General features: G+C 39.8%; 1 protein-coding gene across 9 annotated transcripts in view; it reads right to left on the bottom strand.

Annotated features, from left to right (window-relative positions):
- Positions 1-336: 336 nt before the first annotated feature.
- LOC121386278 (serine-rich adhesin for platelets-like) overlaps positions 337-19,486 on the bottom strand; it is a 174,595-nt gene continuing 155,445 nt past the window's right edge. For 7 of the 9 annotated variants that reach the window (XM_041517124.1, XM_041517131.1, XM_041517128.1 and 4 more), the window contains 6 exons: positions 19,076-19,218; positions 18,186-18,381; positions 17,103-17,251; positions 16,335-16,526; positions 15,538-15,660; positions 337-12,822 (listed from right to left, as the gene is read on the bottom strand). In XM_041517124.1, the coding sequence (XP_041373058.1) occupies positions 7,901-12,822; positions 15,538-15,660; positions 16,335-16,526; positions 17,103-17,251; positions 18,186-18,381; positions 19,076-19,218 (5,725 nt within the window). In that variant the 3' untranslated portion in view covers positions 337-7,900. The remainder of the gene's footprint in view (positions 12,823-15,537; positions 15,661-16,334; positions 16,527-17,102; positions 17,252-18,185; positions 18,382-19,075; positions 19,219-19,486) is intronic. The other 2 variants (XM_041517125.1, XM_041517126.1) reach the window with 2 other exon arrangements.

The following is a 19,486-nucleotide window of genomic DNA, read 5'->3' as shown; positions in this document are numbered from 1 at the left end:
AACAAAGAAATTTAAAGTTTGTTTTCTTTAATGACACCACTAGAGCACATTAATATATTAATCATCGGCTATTGGATGTCAAACATTTGGTAATGTTGATATATAGTCTTAGAGAGGAAACCCGCTACATTTTTCCTTTAGCAGCAAGGGAATGATATATGCAGAGACAGGGTAGCACATACCACGACCATTGATATACCAGTGGTGTACTGGCTGGAACGAGGAAATAGCCCAATGGGTCTATTAATGGGAATTGATCCCAGACCGACCACGCATCATGCAAGCACTATACACTGGGCTACGTCTCATCCCAGATGAACGAAGAACAACACAGAGTTGATTTTAGTTGTATTTATTACACATACATCATCATAGACACTTCTACAATGCTACATTCACAGCACGCACACTGCTTCTCTGGCTGACATAACAACAATCTCCATAGCAACCAGACAAAGTTAATGGCGTATTTTTATTTCTTAAATAATTAAAACTACATATAAACATGTTCAAGTTGAGTGGAGATATATATGTAAAATTGCAGACCTTTGGACACAAGTAGTTGCTTGTAAAATGCATGCATATTGTTAGAAGAAAAACATTATTCAGTGAAACCCCAGTTACCATGACGAGTATTGGGTACCATTATAAATACAGGAGAAGTGAAGTTTTAAAAATAAGTTGCATCATCCCAAAGAATGGCAGTCTTCCTGAAAGTGAAGTTTCAAAAATCAGATGCGTCATCCCAAAGAATGGCAGTCCTCCTGATAGTGAAGTTTCAAAATCAGACGTGTCATCCTAAAAATGGCAGTCCTTCTAATAGTGAAGTTTCAGAATCAGATGTGTCATCCCAAAGAATGGCAGTCTTCCTGATAGTGAAGTTTCAGAATCAGATGTGTCATCCCAAAGAATGGCAGTCTTCCTGATAGTGAAGTTTCAAAATCAGATTTGTCATCCCAAAGAATGGCAGTCCTGATAGTAGTTTCAAAATCAGATGTGTCATCCTAAAAATGGCAGTCCTCCTGATAAAAACACTGCCAGTGATTCACAGGAACAGTTATATTGTTAAAACATCACTTTGTCTCCACCTTGTAGAGAGATATGATCTAGACGATAATTACCATTTTGTCATTTAGATTTTGTAAAATACATAACCAGCCAATTACAATGAATCGACTATCTGCCATTTATATAAATGAGACCTTGACGTGACAACTGTCTCGTGGTTTCATCTCCGAGAAATACTGCCCATTATAAACCTTTGTACCAAAAATGTGTGACCAAAACAATAACCTGGTAATTGTTGAAAAAACTATTTTCTCAAGTCAAATGATTTTTCTCAGTTTCTCTCTTAGTGTTGGAAAACATTAATTGTGGCCTAAAAAGAAATATTATTTTAATTTACGCCAATCATCTTTATTTTAATCATCTTTATGTTGCATAGTATAAATATCAAAAGAGATCTGCTTCGATCATGATGGTGTACTAACAATGTTTGATTGTGAATTTTAAAATAATATAAATAAATTCAAACCAGTAGAAAACCGATGAAGTTATAGTTTATTTTGTTTAATATACCACTAGAGCACATTAATTTATTAATCATTAGCTATTGGATGTCGAAAATGGTAATTGGAGAAAATATCTGCTACATTTTGCTCCATTAGTAGTAAGGGATTGTTTATATGCACCATCGCTCAGACAGGATAGCACATGCCACAGCCTTTGATATACCAGTGATTGTACACTGGCTAGAACCAGTAGGAAAATGCCGATTTCAATTTCAAACAATCTTATCATTTGCAAACATGATTATTAAAGTCTAAAATTAAATTAAACAAATCGCAAAAAAGCATTCAGCTCTGAAATCAAAGGTTTAAGAATGGTCAACACTATCTAAAAAAAATTCTGTAAACTACAGACAAAAAGATTCGACTAGATGTGAAATCCAAAATATAATACAACATATAATACTGTTAAAGAGACATACTCAAAGTTGCATAATGACAAAACACATTCCTTCCTTTTCTTTAATTTTCTTTTATCAATGTAAAGATTAGATCTTGAATTAACGTTTTGGTATAATTTCTGCCCGCACCCCCCTAACAATATTTGTAAGAATTAGTATAAGTTTAGGGTTAGGGTTAGGGTTAGTTATATACAATACCTTTTTAAACATTTTGTTCCATAAAAGCAACATAAATTAATGTTTATATTTCGTAATCCAGTATCACTACGTTTTACCTTTGAAAAATTTGCCATTTTGACTATTCTGTGTAAAATTTCCTCCACAAAGGTGCTTTTGTTGATGCTTTAGGAGAAATATACATATAGCACACAAGACACAATGAGGCATTATGGGACTAATGGTTCATTTTATTCCGTAGATGCTTGGTTTATTCCGTCAAAATACACCCTATGAGATTTATGAGCATTAAAATGCAGTCTCACTTGTTGATCCACTGAGTGGCCGAGTGGTTACAGTGCTTGACTACAGTCCTGATTGTCTGGAGTTCGAATCCAGACCCTAGCACTATGTGGTTTGTAGATTTTAATGCAATGTCCACTTGATATTGCTAAACCAATACCCCAAAGGGGAGTTGCGGGCGGAAATCTTTCCAATGTTTTTATGATTAATATATGACATCAGTTTGAATATAAATTGCATCGCCATATAGACACACTGTTGACGCTCAGAGGCAAAACATTACAATTTATTTAGTTAATTATACAAAGATTATATGAGCGATCAGTTCACTTGTAATTATTTATCACAAGTATGTTTTAAATGGCAAAATACGGCACTTGCAACATCGAGAAGAAACCTTTAATATCCCCGGACTAGATAGGTGAGTGTGCCAAGTTGTATACAAATACAGCTGAATCCCGTTGACTCGAACCCTGTCGGTGCTCGAGAAAGTGTTCGACCCATCTATAGTTCGTTCCGTCTAAATAATTAATACTAAGGTAATAACCAACTTTGCAATTGTTAGTGCTGTTGGGTGGTTTTCTATTTGATATTTGATGGATCACCAGTTTGAAGGAAATATAGCTAATAGCACCGACAGGATTGATAATTTAGTTCGAGCGAAGGCTTACAGTCGACCCAGGATGTGTTCGACCTATCAGTTCTTAATATAAGGGTTTACCGAATGAAAAATTTGGGAATTCATTTTTTGTTCGATTATTGTGGTGTATTCAACTTTTCTGAGTTCGACCCAATGAGATTCTACTGTATGTCACATAGCTAAGACACTTTCTTTTAATGACTTAATAACTTAATAAATATTAAATTCTTTTAGATATATTATTGTGTCTAGTGACCGAAGGACACCATTGTTCACATGACTGGTGACAAGTTTTATGAATACTCAACTAAAGTTGACTATTTTTAAAAAGAATTTTATACAACAGGAAAATACTAATTCATTTAACTTTGTTCTATTTAAGATTTGTTCTCTATTTTATATCTTAGATTGTAACACAAAAATAACATTCAGATTCCAAAATATTAAAATAAGAGATATATTTATGAAATATTTTTTCTTCTTTTAAATCCTAATATTTGTAACCAGCAGTGGGAAACAATTTTAATGCCATTTTATATTTTTTAAACAAATGTTTTGTTTTTAAAATATAAAAACAAAAACCAACAAGAAAACAATACTTGTGGCTTTACTAATATTTCAAAATGATTCATAACAAATTAAATTTTATATATACACATGTATATATATTACAAAAACCCAGCGTCAAGACAGTATCACTATTTAATGTTTCGAAAGTTAAAATGGAAATTACAAATATGTGAAATGACTTTAAACTTTTTCAAACATCACTGCTATATCCTTCACTGGCATAATTATATATTTGTAAAAAGAAATCTTGTTTAATACTGCAGCAATACTGTAAGAATTACTAAAGCAAGAGATGATTTTATTGCATTATGCAGAAAATAAATATCATGACCCACTTAATATGAAATATCACTGTTTATAACTGGACGAAAAGAGCAAATACAGAAGAAATATTAATACTAATGGATTAATTTTAGTGAAATTGCAGGATTATCAGCATCAAGGAATAATATTTCTAAAAAGTATAGGAAAATATCCTTTTGTATCCATTAAGGAGCAATTCTGTTTGTAAATATACATAGATTATTAATAGCAAGAAGTTGATTTTTGTTTTAAACTACTACAAATGTATTAATCACAAATGTATTAAACACTAAAAGAACAATGTTGCTGAAATACAGGAAAATTATTATTCCATTATATCGTAATTAATTTTATCTGGCAAGGCATTTTGTTTTAGAGAAAAAAGAAGAAGCCCTAAACAACATCTGTGGTGGCAGCTAGTACTCATGATGGTTGTCACTGGTGAGGCAGGAGACGCTCACCTTCAGTGAACACCTGATAGCATCACTGTTACAACAGTGATCCACAAGTGCTTGTCACCACAGCTGTATCTAGGACTGAGCTATGTTTCAATGAGCTCTGTCCTGTGTCAGTTTTATTTTAGTAAACTAGTCTGGGAGTGGCAGTCCTCTTTGGAGATACAAGAACAATAAAACTTTCAGTTTAGAATCTCCTTGGGAGTGGCTGTCCTCCTACAGACGAGGCACTAGATAGAGATTCATGGAATCAACCACTATTTTGCCAAATACCCATTCGACTCTGTATTGTGCAGAGATAGGGCCTTGAATACATGTTACAGTTTTGTTGTTCAGATTTAATCCAAGCTTATATATATATCAGCTTAATCCATACTTACACATATTTAGCACAATCAACAGTGACGACACCAAACACAGCGGTTGATAAACATGCTTTTTACCAATATATACACTTAAATAAGTCTTATTACAAGCACATTTATCTTCATTTGATATTATGACAAGAGTAATAAAATGCTTCAAATGCAGGCAACAAAATTGTATACAAAATAAAAGTTATTAACATTTGAATAATATACCAGTGCAGTATGTTCAAAATCCTGGTATCAAGGGGAGATAACTCACATTCCAACTATGTACACAGGTTGTACGATGAAAGGTTCTCCTTAAAACTAGTCATATAAATAGAATGCACAAATCTAATATTCAAAAGTATTTTTGTACAAAACATGAACGGGGAGGTGATTATGATGATATATAATTATGTATACGTATTAAAAAAAAATGATTCAATAGGTTAAAAATGTATGTTAAAATAGCACATAAAAAACGAGGTCCAAACACAAGCGAATAACTTACTACATGCCCACAGAACAAACGACAATATTCTGTTTCAAAGTCTTGCGAACAAACTCAATAATAAAAAGCTATAGTACTCAATGGCGTAGCCACCAACATGAGGCAAACGAGGCGCTTGCCTCATCTAGAATTTCCCCAGATTTATTTTATTTTTCCCATGACACTGATATTTATTTTACAGGTCTGGGTTTGCCTCGGCATTTTTTTCTCTCTGGCTACGCCCCAGGTACTGTCCAACATCCACAATAAAATACATTTGTTCATAACTGCTTGAAATGGCTAGTTAGTTTATTTCTGAAGATATTTCACTTGTGTCAAGACATTTTTGATTTGTTTAAAAAAACCTCTTAACAAAATTCTCTAAGTGAAAATATCAACATTTCTGTCTCACAAACAATTCAGATGATGACCAAACACCAACATACTTGGCCATTACCTAAATTGCAATTGTGTGACCGCATTATAACTTTTCATAGCAAGTTGGACATTTGGACATTACCTACATTCACTTGGTTGTTATGTAAGTAGCACTTTCGTGTAAGTTTTATGAAACCTCATTAACATTAATGAACATCCAGTTTTTGTTCAACATTTTGACAGTTCACTTAAATATTGCACACACACACACTTGATCATTAGCATTTCAGGAGATGAAACTTCATCAGTGCACCCAAATGAAGTTGAAGATATTTATAATTACAACAGTAATACGCTAAGCTATGTATTCATAAGGGATCGTCCGTAACTGTCAATGTTTTCTTCACAATCCGAACAATGTTTGGTTTCGGTTTCATACCCTCCACCCCCACCCCCATACAACATACACATAAAACACATAGCCCAGCTAGAACTTGTGTCTTCCACCACAGTATCATATAATTATCCATCTAATGCTTTGAGCCAAACTACACCATAAACCTTTTTTTGGTTGGGAAATCAAACATCATACTCAGTTATGCAAATACACTATTTCAGACTGAATGTCGAAGATGGTTGCTATTTACATAAAAATTAGTTTGCATATATATTAAAACAGACATTACAACTTAAAAATACAGATTTTAGTTTTTTTGCATAAACACAATCCGAACATGACTTTTACCCTCACCACCTTCTCCAAACAATGTTCTTCTTGTAAAAAAACCATCAACATTTATTGCCAATCCCCAAGATTTATACCTGACATTTTAAAATACACAAACTTTAAGAGGTATGTTCAACAGGTTAATAAATTAAATCATAATCTAATTTTAAAATCTGGTTGTGGCAAACTCATAAAAATAAGTTAATTTTTTTTTTTAATTCTAAAATTTGATTTGAGCTCAAATGATTAAAATTGCTAATATTTGTACATGCATTTAATCATAAAAAATGTGAATTTTCAACTACAGTATAATCTGTCTTCGTAATGTCAGTGATTCAAGTTTTTTATTAGTCGTGCTAATGTCAATGTTTTACGTTTTCTACTAGTCTTGATAATGTCAGTGCTTTAAGTTTTCTATTAGTTTTGATAATGTCAGTGTTTAACTTTTCTACTAGTCTTGATAATGTCAGTGCTTTAAGTTTTCTATTAGTCTTGATAATGTCAGTGTTTTAAGTTTTCTATTAGTCTTGATAATGTCAGTGCTTTTAAGTTTTCTATTAGTCTTGATAATGTCAGTGTTTTACGTTTTCTATTAGTCTTGATAATATCAGTGCTTTTAAGTTTTCTATTAGTCTTGATAATGTCAGTGCTTTTAAGTTATCTATTAGTTTTGATAATGTCAGTGTTTAACTTTTCTATTAGTCTTGATAATGTCCGTGCTTTAAGTTTTCTATTCGTCTTGATAATGTCAGTGCTTTTAAGTTTTTTTTATTAGTTTTGATAATGTCAGTATTTAACTTTTCTATTAGTCTTGATAATGTCAGTGTTTAACTTTTCTATTAGTCTTGATAATGTCCGTGCTTTAAGTTTTCTATTCGTCTTGATAATGTCAGTGCTTTTAAGTTTTTTTTATTAGTTTTGATAATGTCAGTATTTAACTTTTCTATTAGTCTTGATAATGTCAGTGTTTTAAGTTTTCTATTAGTCTTGATAATGTCAGTGCTTTTAAGTTTTTTTTATTAGTTTTGATAATGTCAGTGTTTAACTTTTCTATTAGTCTTGATAATGTCAGTGTTTAACTTTTCTATTAGTCTTGATAATGTCAGTGCTTTAAGTTTTCTATTCGTCTTGATAATGTCAGTGCTTTTAAGTTTTCTATTAGCCTTAATAATGTCAGTGCTTAAAGTTTTGTGTTAACTTAGATAATGTCAGTGCTTTAAGCTTTCTATTAGTCTTTATAATGTCAGTGCTTAAAGTTTTGTGTTAACTTAGATAATGTCAGTGCTTTAAGTTTTCTATTAGCCTTAATAATGTCAGTGCTTAAAGTTTTGTGTTAACTTAGATAATGTCAGTGCTTTAAGCTTTCTATTAGTCTAAATAATGTCAGTGCTTAAGTCTTGTTAACGTTTATGCTTTATATTTTTGTATTAGTCTTGATAATGTTAGTCCTTTAAGTTTTCTTGCTGTCTTGATAATGTCTGTGCTTAAAGTTTTCAGTAGTCTTGATAATGTCAGTCCTATTAGTCTTGATAATGTCAGTACTATTAGTCTTGATAATGTCAGTGTTTTGCACCATAGAAAGGTTTCGGTCCCAGCCTCAGTGGCTGAGACTTCCTGTTAGCATCTACTGCAGCACTGCTGGGGATTTCCAGACTCAGTCGTAGAGAACTGGTGGTGGCCATGTCTCTGGTTGCCAGGGACAACTCATCCCCCCGGACCGGTGAACCACTCTGTATTCTGCTTCGTCGCGGCTGTGTAGGAGTAGGAGTCGTCGACGGGGTTGATGTCGACCCAGACGTCGAGCTGGATTCTTCTCCTTGACGACTCTCGAAAAAGTCCATCAGTTCTTTTATGCTCCCTCGCCTCTGCACACCGGATCGGTCGGGCGTCCGTTCAACGCCTTCGCGCTGAACTACGAGCGATTTCTTGTCTCCCCAACTCGAATTAACATCTCTCAACACACTGTTGTCGTTTCCTCCGGTGTTCGCACCACCGGGATCGCCATACCGGCCGTGAAAGGAACCATCTAAATGTTGCGAGCTCTCCGATTCTGAAGTCGAAGACTCACTGTGCGTGCGACCTCGCGACCCGCTGCGGTAACGGGGCGGCTTACTGAACGACGTGTACTTCGCACTTCCTTTGCCATGATAGTCTTTTGTCGCGGGTGAAGAAGATGATTTCTGCTGTCCACCGGCGTAGCGATCTGACGAAGATAACTGCCGTCTGTTTGGCGTGGGACTTCGTGAGGTAATGTGGTTTTCCTTGTCGGAACCTGCCTTTCTGACCCTCTCGCGTGACCGTGACCTCCGGGTCAGCGAGATACTCGACACGCGAGGTGGAGGGAAGAACGCTTCGTCATCTGTGTCCTGGTCACGCTCTGCTTGCTGCGTGCTTGACGACGTTGGCAGCGACATCGACAGTCGTTTGTCGTCGCCCTGACAACCACTCTCCGCCAAGTTCTGGTCAGATACTTTTTCGAACAGGTCCACGAGTGACTGCATCTTCTGTGAGCGTTTCACTCGGAGCGAGCCCGTGTTGTAGTTGAAGTCCCCACCGTCGCTGTCGCTGGCTCCGAAGATATCGTGTCGCTCCGACGCCAGCTGTAACACGGATTCGTCCAGCGATGACCTACTTCCAATCATGTCATCGAAACGACTCATCTCGCACTTAGACGCTGTGCTTTCTCTTTTAGACACGCATTTCAACAAATGAGGTTTGTCTCCCGAGGGTGAGCGTCGCGACCTCACGCTGAATCGAGTGAATGCATCACTAGTGTCGGAGAACACATCTTCATCCTGACTAGAGATCCCCGAGGGGTCGACGTCTGACGGTCCAGTGCTGGACATGTCTGGAGTCACCGAATCGGAAACATCGTCCACAGCTTCTGCTATCTGTCGTGGTGGGTGCGGCACTTTGCGCGAATGCACCGTCTGAATATTTTTCTTCAGATTTGGTTTGCACTCTATCACCAGCTTGGCATCGCCTCGCTGCGACGTTATCTCTTTAATGATCACAGTTCTCGAGATATCGTCCTGCCCCATCTGTCTCGGCAACGAAGGAGATTTCTCTCCCCTTTTTAGAGTGGGCCTCTTCATTTCCATTACCTCCCTTGTTGGAGGAGCCAGATCGGCTGAATAGTCTTTCGTGTTAGGTGAAACTACTCTGCCGTCGGTTGGTGTTTGAGGTGAGGTGGGTTCTATGAACAAGGAAGATGGTGAGAGACCACAGTCCGATCTAGAAGCAGCTTGAAGACAAACGTCGGCACTGACCGACGTGTTCTGAGGAGGAATCATTCCCGACTGATTAGCTCTTGCAGGTATCGGATTATATCCTGAAGAATGTTGCGACACAGGAACTTCCTCCCTACCACTGTTCACGATTGTCAAACACGAGTGGCTGGGACTGGGAGATGAATAGTTGGCTGTGACTTCGACACAGGTCTCCACCTCCATTGTGTAACTTGGATCAACGGCCCTCGATGGGGCGGATATTGTGAACGATGTCGAAGTGTTTGACGTTTCCGGTTCCAACAAGTCACTGATGTGACTACGAAAACCAGGCAGGTTATAATCGTTCGACTGACACTGATCTGACCTTTGACCTGTCAGCGGCAGAGGACTACCGCTGCCTCCACCATACGTGGTCGGAGACACATCCATGGGTTCAACAGATTTCGAATCCAGCCACAACACATCTGGATGGGTGTGTACGTGTTTCCTATCCGCGTCTTTCCGTGGGAATGTTTGTGATGAGTAATATTCCTCCCGTCTTTGATCAGTGGTGCTTGGTATCCGGTCGGCGAGACCCGATTCTGTGGTTGATCGTTTTATCGTCGGCTTTTCTATCGTCATGGTATTGTGGTCGACGTGAACTTCCGGAAGTGAAGGTGATGAATGAAACTGTCCGTTTGAAAAACATGGAAATGAGGTCATGAACTTTGACCCCTGATCGTGGGTCGAGGACGCGAACTTTGACCCCTGATCGTAGGATGAGGACATGAACTTTGACCTTTGGTCATGAGTAGAGGAGGACATGAACTTCGACCCTGGGTCATGAGTGTTAGACACGTGAGTTGCGTCAGACTGTGCTAGATGTTTCCGTGGTGCTGGGATGGGTGTCCAGTCCGCGTGTGGTGGAGAACAGTTGCCAGGAACGGCCAGGTGTCCTGTACATGAGTGATCCGGGTGGTGGTGTGCCGATCCTCCAAACTGGTCCACCCCACCGAGAAGTTGTCTGGGACTGGCCCTAGGACTCGGTCTGGGACTGCTATCCGTGGAACTCGCGCTACCGAAATGAACACTGGGACTGGACCGCTGTCCTCCGGAATCCACGGGACTTGTCTTTGACTTCCGGCCGCCATACACGAACTGGCTGACGTCGGCGAACACCGGACTCTGTCGCCACTGAAGGTCATCGATGGCGTCCGAATCACACCCAGCACTGTACGAACCTAAGCGTCTGGACACTGCAGATGGACTCGAATGATCTGACTGAAGCTGGGTGCGGGGCGACCGTGGAGACGGCTGGTGGCTGATGAACTCGACACTGCTGGTGATGCTGTCTGATGCTGTGGAGCTGTCCGATTCAGAATCGGACGATGATGACGACGATGAAGATGACGAGTCTTGCTGTGCACAGATGTTGGCGACATTGGTGATCGAGGCCTGCTCGACCGACTGCTGCTGTTGCACATGTAATGGAGCCCGGATCACCTGCGGTGCGGGAGTCTCGACAATTCGTATCTCCGAGGGTCTGTCGATGTAACTGGACTTCTCTGCGCTATCAACGGGAGAATTCCCATTCATCTTATTTGGCACAATATTCGGGAAACTGTCTTCTCGAGGAAATTCCACTTTTCTCTGAGGAGACCGGATATTTCCGGAAATAATATCAAACTCTTTCGTGGGCGAGATCTTTTTATCTGGACTGAGTTCGATGAACAGACCACTGTGCCTCTTGTTCACAGCAGTGCTAGTGTTTTTTCTCTTGTCGATTCTTGCGTATTCCGGAAAGTCGATTTCCGGAGGGTTGGTTGGTGTTATGGTTTCCTCATCAATGTGTAGAGGCATCATGTTATCAGAGCTGGCATGTCTGTTGTATCCCTTGTCCTCCAGTTCGAGAGCACGATCGACGTCTCTCTTAAACGCGGTGTCGATCTGAAGATTTATTTCACGCAGCGTTCTCGTCATGGGGGAGTCCGTCAGACTATCGAGGGATGCACTCCTCCTACGTCTTGCATCCCCCATGGGGGAATCACCGCACAGACTGAGATTAAAGCTGTCGACCGACTGTGAGAGTTCGCTTATCGTCACGGACGACATGAGGTCGAAGTTACTGTCCGATGTGACGTTTTCTAGAGACTTAGCAATGTCCAATGGAACACTAAGACACTTGCTCATGTGAGGTGGCGGCTTGTGCTGGATTTTTTTGATGTTGCTCTCCAAGACTTCGATACTGGAGGGAAGGTGAGGACTCTGCTCTGGGGCACTCACCTGTTTAAACTGAAGAGATCCGACTTCTTGGAAATCCGTCGGTCGCGTAGAAATGTTTTCGGTTTTTATTTCGGAAACCAGCTGTCCGTCACGAGTGTTTGTATGTACCTGATTCTCTTCAGAGCTTGCCCCCCGTCGGTTTTCTGGTGACCTATCCGGAGACTCCAGATGAAAATGGACTCTCCCGGAAAACTGCTGGTCTATGTGGTCTATGAGTGACGTCATGCTGGTCGGAGAACAAACAAACGACGAATCCTTCGACTGAGAATCACTGTTAATCAATGTTTCCTTCGAACCTGACTTCTCTTTCACTTTGTCGCCACTCTCGCCGTCCGACAAAATCTCTGCGTAGTCATGATGACGAGAGTAAAAATACTGTGTTTCGATTGGCTTATTAACCGGTGCATCATCTATTTGAACTCTTTTCGACGACGCACCACCATTTTGCGAATCTACTTCATCATTATGCTTAGCGAACCCGACACTTTTCTCTCCTCCGCAGCCTTTTGCCTTCTTCCTGCTCTGTGGTGAAGACTTGGCTCCGCGTTTGTGAGCCGTCAGCTCCTCCGCAGATCGGCTTGACGATTTGCCTTGCCGCCTCACTCCCCCAGGTTCCCGGTTATCTGACCGTGGGATGTACGTGACCATGCCCCCTTGCTGTTCCACTTGGACGAGCGTGGCTGGATCTCCACGCGGTCTGAATGTCACTTCGTCGTCCATTGCTTCCTCCGAGGAGAAACTCTCGTCGCCATTGTAGTGGTGCTGCGGGTCGCGGCTCTCCAACGCTGGCTGGGAGAAAGTTTTGTGGGGGGTCGAGTTTTTCTGGCGAGTCGCACTGGAGCTACGTTCGTTGCGAGGGGTGTTGGGGGCGGACGGGGTCCGGCGGTGTAGAGCCTGGCGCGTCTTGTCGCCGCGGACGAATGATTCCTGTCGCTCAGGGCGATCCACTCGAGACTTTCGGCCTTTGGTTGGGGTGCCAGTTACATGGTCTGAAAAACAAGAGTAGAAGAGTTTTTTTTTAAAGAGATTAAAACCAAAAGCCTTTGTCTAAAACCATCTACTTAAAAAAAACCCCAAAAAACCAACCCCAAAACCCCTAAAAAAACCCAACAACACAAAGTTAAAACTTGACGTTTGTCACTAATACATTGAAACATCACTAAACCAGAAAAACATGGTTCAAAGTAAAATGTCTGGTTTCATGGGTATACAGTTCAAAGAGGTTCTCTTCTGTCCTGGTATGTAAAAAGGGACAGTGAAAAAGTCCAGTTTCTGAGGGAATTCTGGTTTACAGAGGGTCCACTTTCACTGTATATATATATTTATCATATAATATCTTACATTTTCAGTGCAATCAAAGTATGTGATATTTTTCAGATCACATACTTTAAGAATTTTATAACTTTGTAAATTAGATGTAAATAAGTCGAGGTCTCGGCACTAGGTTTATTGACATTTAAGCAAACGTACTTGGGTGACACTCCAGGATTAACGTATGCATTCATAATCATCAAATAAAAACATTTCAATGGCAATTTGACACTGAAAGCTGTCCAGCGTTCAGAAAACAAAAAACGTTAGGCATAACTTTATTTTGATGTAAGGACATCCAAAATGACGTCATTCGAGTTTGACGTCATTTCAAAAATACACCGCGACATATTCTTACGTCATTTGAATATCTAGTAATGGCGGACTGGAATTAAAGTTGCGTGTACAGTTTACAAAAACACATTGTATTAAGCTTGAGCTTATATGATAAAGAGATTATTACCCTCGCCAGAGGCTCACATAATACAATTTTTATTCCTAATATATGATATTGACGATACCGAAAAACACTCTGGTAATAACCTCTATATATGTATATATTTAAGAAAGAAAAAACAATAAGTGTTTTATTTAATGACACTCAGCTTATACAAACCATACAGAAGGAAATGTTTTATTTAACGACACACTCAACACATTTCATTTACGGTTATTTGGTGTCAGACGTATGGCTAAGGACCACACAGATAATGAGAGAGGAAAACTTCTGTCGCCACTTCATGGGCTACTCTTTTTGATTAGCAGCAAGGGATCTTTTATATGCACCATCCTATAGACAGGATAGCACATACCATGGCCTTTGATGTACCAGTCGTGGTGCACTGGCTGGAAAGGACCATACAGATAATTAAAAAGAAAACCTGTTGGATTTCAAATACTGATCATTCTGAAACCCCTGCGCATGCTGTAACCTCACCGTGGTGCAGGGGTGTAACATTCTCTTTGAGAATGGCCAATACAGCACAAATTGAAGTTTAGAGTAAGATTCGGTGTCCGTAAAATTCTGTGATATTTGTATTTATATTTGTATTTTTGCACAGTTCTTTACACTGTTTTTGTTTAAACCTTGAATTATTATATTGATGTTGATCATCACTTTATTTGTTTGCATTTCCATAGTTTGACACCCAATAGCCGATGTATTTTTCGTGCTGGGGTGTCGTTAAACATTCATTCATTCATTCATTCTGAAACAGTCTTCAGAGGACTATATTTTTCCAGTAGTAACCAGAGATCTTTTATATGCATTTTCCCACAGACAGGATGTCACATACCGTGGTCTTTGATATATCAGCTGTTGGAGAATTGGATGGCATGTGTTGAAAACCCCAAAGTGGTTCAAGCATCTGAGACAAACGTTTTAGATCCTAGCCCCACAAAGAAGAAATAACTGGGCCATTGGATAGGGTGCGGGAAACCTGTCTTTAAACGGACAGTCCCTAGTTTTTAAACACTTAGGCATATTTTCCACTATTAGAGTGTTTATGATCACTGAAATCAAACATTCCTTATATTTTATTGTTTAGGTTATCAATTTCCATTCAACCAAAGTGTTTCTGGTCATCTTGGTGTTTCTAATACCACAAAATGCATTTTTCATATTTTTAAAAACACATGTGCGTCTGAGAAGTAATGATTATGGAGTCGTGGGTTTAGTCTACTTTTAAGGGTATTTCAACGTCACAGACTCTTGTTTCACTCTGTTGTATCCAAATTTGTTACAGGTTTGTAAATTAACCAAACTTAAGTGTCCATTTTTATGGGTTGAAACTAGTCTAGGTGAAAATTACGCCTTAGTGTTTAAAAACTAGGATCTATCCCTTTAAAGACCACCTGTCTTACAAAGCCACTTTTCATGGTGCCCGGCCTCGGTGGCGTCGTGGTAGGCCATCGGTCTACAGGCTGGTAGGTACTGGGTTCGGATCCCAGTCGAGGCATGGGATTTTTAATCCAGATACCGACTCCAAACCCTGAGTGCTCCGCAAGGCTCAATGGGTAGGTGTAAACCACTTGCACCGACCAGTGATCCATAACTGGTTCAACAAAGGCCATGGTTTGTGCTATCCTGCCTGTGGGAAGCGCAAATAAAAGATCCCTTGCTGCTAATCGGAAGAGTAGCCCATGTAGTGGTGACAGCGGGTTTCCTCTCAAAATCTGTGTGGTCCTTAACCATATGTCTGACGCCATATAACTGTAAATAAAATGTGTTGAGTGCATCGTTAAATAAAAAAACATTTCTTTCTTTCTTTCTTTTCATGGTTCCCTTATTCGCTGTCACCATAGTTTATCTTGCCATGATTTTCAAGATTGACATCAACTGCCATCTGGCTGTCACGACACAATTTTATTATTTGAATGTAGCTGCAACTTACTGTCGTTTCCAAGATTGACATCAACAGCCATCTCCCGGTTTCCGTCGTACATGGAATGGTGGTGTAGGATCGCTGTGGCGTCCGATGAGAGAGATCGTTTGTGATACATATGTCGCTTTTCTTCTGAAACAGACCACTCTAGATATACAAGTACATAGACACCAGAGAGGGGGTACGGAGAGAGAGAAAGGGAGGGAGAGAGAGAAAGGGAGGGAGAGGGAGAGAGAGAGAGAAGAAGAGATGAGAGAGAGAGAGAGAGAGAGAGAGAGAGAGAGAGAGAGAGAGAGAGAGAGAGAGAGAGAGAGAGGAGAAAGAGAAAAGAGTGGGATAGAGAAAAGGGAGGGAGAAAGGAAAAAGTGATAAAGAGAGGAGAGCGAGAGAAGAGTGAATGAGATTTCAAGTATTAAAGATGCACAATGGGGAAAAACTCCAGACAGTCAGTTACCGTAACAATGGAACAAAACCGTAGTCTCTTTACGGGAAATAATACTTTTTTTTAGAACTCTTCACACAAATAATTAATATTCCAAACCTCTTGACATATGATACTAACCTCCATACACATTGACCACCATGAGGTTATTGTTGACCTTTTACATGTGATACTAACCTCCATACACATCGACCACCATGAGGTTTAACCTTTGACTCTAACCTCCCTTTTACCATGAGGTGATCACTGAACCTTGATACTAACCTCCATACACATCGACCACCATGAGGTTATCGTTGACCTTTGACTCTAACCTCCATATACATTAACTACCATGAGGTTATCATTGACCTTTGATACTAACCTCCATACACATTGACCACCATGAGGTTATCGTTGACCTTTGACGCATGACTGCTGGAGCTGCGACTGGAGCTGGCGAGGGAGAGCAATGACTCGGCACTCTTTGCCGTGCGTAATCTCTTCTTCCATTGGTGGACGTCATCCTCGGTCAGAGCCTTCGCTTGCTGTGAGCTGTGTCCCAGACTCACTGTGTCTGTGGAAATAAAGTTAAAGTTTCTTTTGTTTAACAACACCACTAGAGCACACTGATTTATTTAATCATCAGCTATTGGATGTCAAACATTTGGCTATTTAGACATAGTCTTAGAGAGGACACCCGTTACATTTTTCCATTAGTAGCAAGGGATCTTTTATATACTTCATTCCACAGACAGGATAGCACATACCACAGCCTTTGATGTACCAGTTGTTGTGCACTGGCTGGAATGAGAAATTATCCATGGGCCCACCGGTTGTGTGCTGCCAAATTGCAGATCGATAAAGGAAAGGAATGTTTTATTTAATGACATAATCAACAGATTTTTTTAACGGTTATATGGTGTCAGAAATATGGTTAAGGACCACACAGATATTGAAAGAGGAAACCCGCTGTCACCACTTCATGGGCTACTCTTTTCGATCAGCAGCAAGGGATCTTTTATATGCACCATCCCATAGACAGACTAGCACATGCCACAGCCTTTGATGTATCAGTCATGGTGCACTGGCTGGAGCGAGAAATGCTTTGAGTAAAAATGCCTCAACACTCTTGACAACTGAATCTACCCACCTGGCAAGCCATGGTCACTCTGTTTGCGTGCTTTCTTGATGCTGCCAGATCGTGGCTTGGAGAAGAACGACTTCCACCCACTCACTGGGGATTTCTTTCCTTTCACACTTTCCTTACTCGACAGTTTTTTCCTGGTAACAAACGAAATACTGCATGCTTTTTTTAAAAAGAAATGAACAACAGCTAAAAATCTTTACTCATCAGTTTTTTCCTGGTAACAAACAAAATACTGCATGCTTTTTTTTAAAAAGAAATATACAATGGCTAAAAATAATTATTTGTCAGTTTTTTCCTGGTAACAAAATAAATACTACTTTTTTTTTTTTTGAGATAACATTTATTTATATACAACAGATAAAAATCCATATTTGTCAGTTTTTTTCTTGTAAAATAAAGTATTTTTTTACAGATAACATTTATTCAAAGACATAATTATATTCTAAGATACAACAGAAGAAGAAGAAGTTTGTTTTGTTTAACGACACCACTAGAGCACATTGATTTATTAATCATCGGCTATTGGATGTCAAACATATGGTCATTTCGACAGTTAGAAAGATGAAACCCACTACATTTTTCCATTAGTAGCAAGGGATATTTTATATGCAGCATCCCACAGACAGGACAGAACACAGCACTGCCTTTGATATACCAGTTGTGGAGCACTGGCTAGATCAAGAAATAGCCCAATGGCTAAAAATCTAAAATTTCTGAATACAGCAACAGTTTTCAGGTAAGAAAAACTATACAAACTGTTTGAAGACAATCATTCTAAACTACCATTAGAGGAGACCTTTTTCTAAGAAGCAGGGTTACCTGCAGCTGTGGGTTAAGTGGACGATTTTCGCCAAATTAACTATTAAAATGCAAGAATTGAGTGACTTCCCCATTTTTTAAACAATAATTCTAATCAGATCTGTGTTGAGACCACCCCCCCCCCCATATTTTAAACAATAATTCTAACCAGATCTATGTGTCACCCCCCCCCCCCCCCCCCCCCCCATATTTTAAACAATAATTCTAACCAGATCTGTGTTGAGTGACCCCCTCCATCCCCGTGTTTAAACAATGCTACTAAACTACCTGTATCCGGGCAGGTCGATGACCGTGTGGTATTTGTTAGGCAGGTTCTGGGGCCCGCCCCCGACATCAATGTAGCGCTGGTTGGGGTTGAGCCCAAGATTCCCGACAAACGCCCGCTCTCGCGCCTCCTCCAGCGACAGTAGGCGGGTGGGCGTCGAGATCGCCAGCGACTTCGGACGTGGCTTCTTCTGAGATTCTGAACAAATAAACAAACAAAATAAGATTATTTTATTATCTGAGAGTAATGTGAAAACAAGAGTTATAAAGACATAAAATTCTTAAATATATAGCACTGTCACATCATGTCCCTATATCACAACTTCATCCCATTACAAAAGGAATGCATCCCATTCTATGCCTTACAAAATGTGTGCATCCCACTCTATCCCTTATAGAAAGTGTACATCCTAGCTGGGTCCTTATAGAAAGTGTACATCCTAGCTGGGTCCTTATAGAAAGTGTACATCCTATCTCGGTCCTTATAGAAAGTGTACATCCCACCTTGGTCCTTATAGAAAGTGTACATCCTATCTCGGTCCTTATAGAAAGTGTACATCCCACCTTGGTCCTTATACAAAGTGTACATCCTATCTCGGTCCTTATAGAAAGTGTACATCCTAGCTAAGTCCTTATAGAAAGTGTACATCCTATCTCGGTTCTAACAGAAAGTGTACATCCTATCTCGGTTCTAACAGAAAGTGTACATCCTATCTTGGTCCTAATAGAAAGTGTACATCCCATCTCGGTCCTTATAGAAAGTGTAGATCCTATCTCGGTCCTTATAGAAACTGTATGTCCTATCTCGGTCCTTACAGAAAGTGTACATGCTATCTCGGTCCTAATAGAAAGTGTACATCCTATCTTGGTCCTAATAGAAAGTGTGCACTTACTATGTAAATCAGGCGAGGAATACGAAGGCATTTTATCACTGAAAATAATATCACAGTAGCAGATGAGACACTCCGTAACAACAGCCTGGATACCGACCCCCTGCAACGCGGCCGCCCCACCTCCCATCTCCAGCTCTTTAGACCTGCAAACATAACACAGAACTTAATAATATTACATATCAGTTATTTAATAATATTAAACAGTGAGAAAAAGAGAAAATGAGAGAGAGAGAATCGGAGAGAGAGAGACAGAGCGAGAGAGAGAGAGAGAGAGAGAGAAAGAAAGACAGAGAGAGAGAGGGGGAGGGAGGGAGGGAGATAGGAGGTTGGGAGGGAGTGCGAGACAGACAGAGACAGAGAGAGAGAGAGAGAGAGAGAGAGAGAGAGAGAGAGAGAGAGAGAGAGAGAGAG

Source organism: Gigantopelta aegis, chromosome 12, assembly GCF_016097555.1.
Source record: "Gigantopelta aegis isolate Gae_Host chromosome 12, Gae_host_genome, whole genome shotgun sequence".
Taxonomy (NCBI): Eukaryota; Metazoa; Mollusca; class Gastropoda; order Neomphalida; family Peltospiridae; genus Gigantopelta; species Gigantopelta aegis.
The sequence above is the reverse complement of the archived record's forward strand: the minus strand, read 5'-3'. Positions and strand labels throughout refer to the sequence as shown.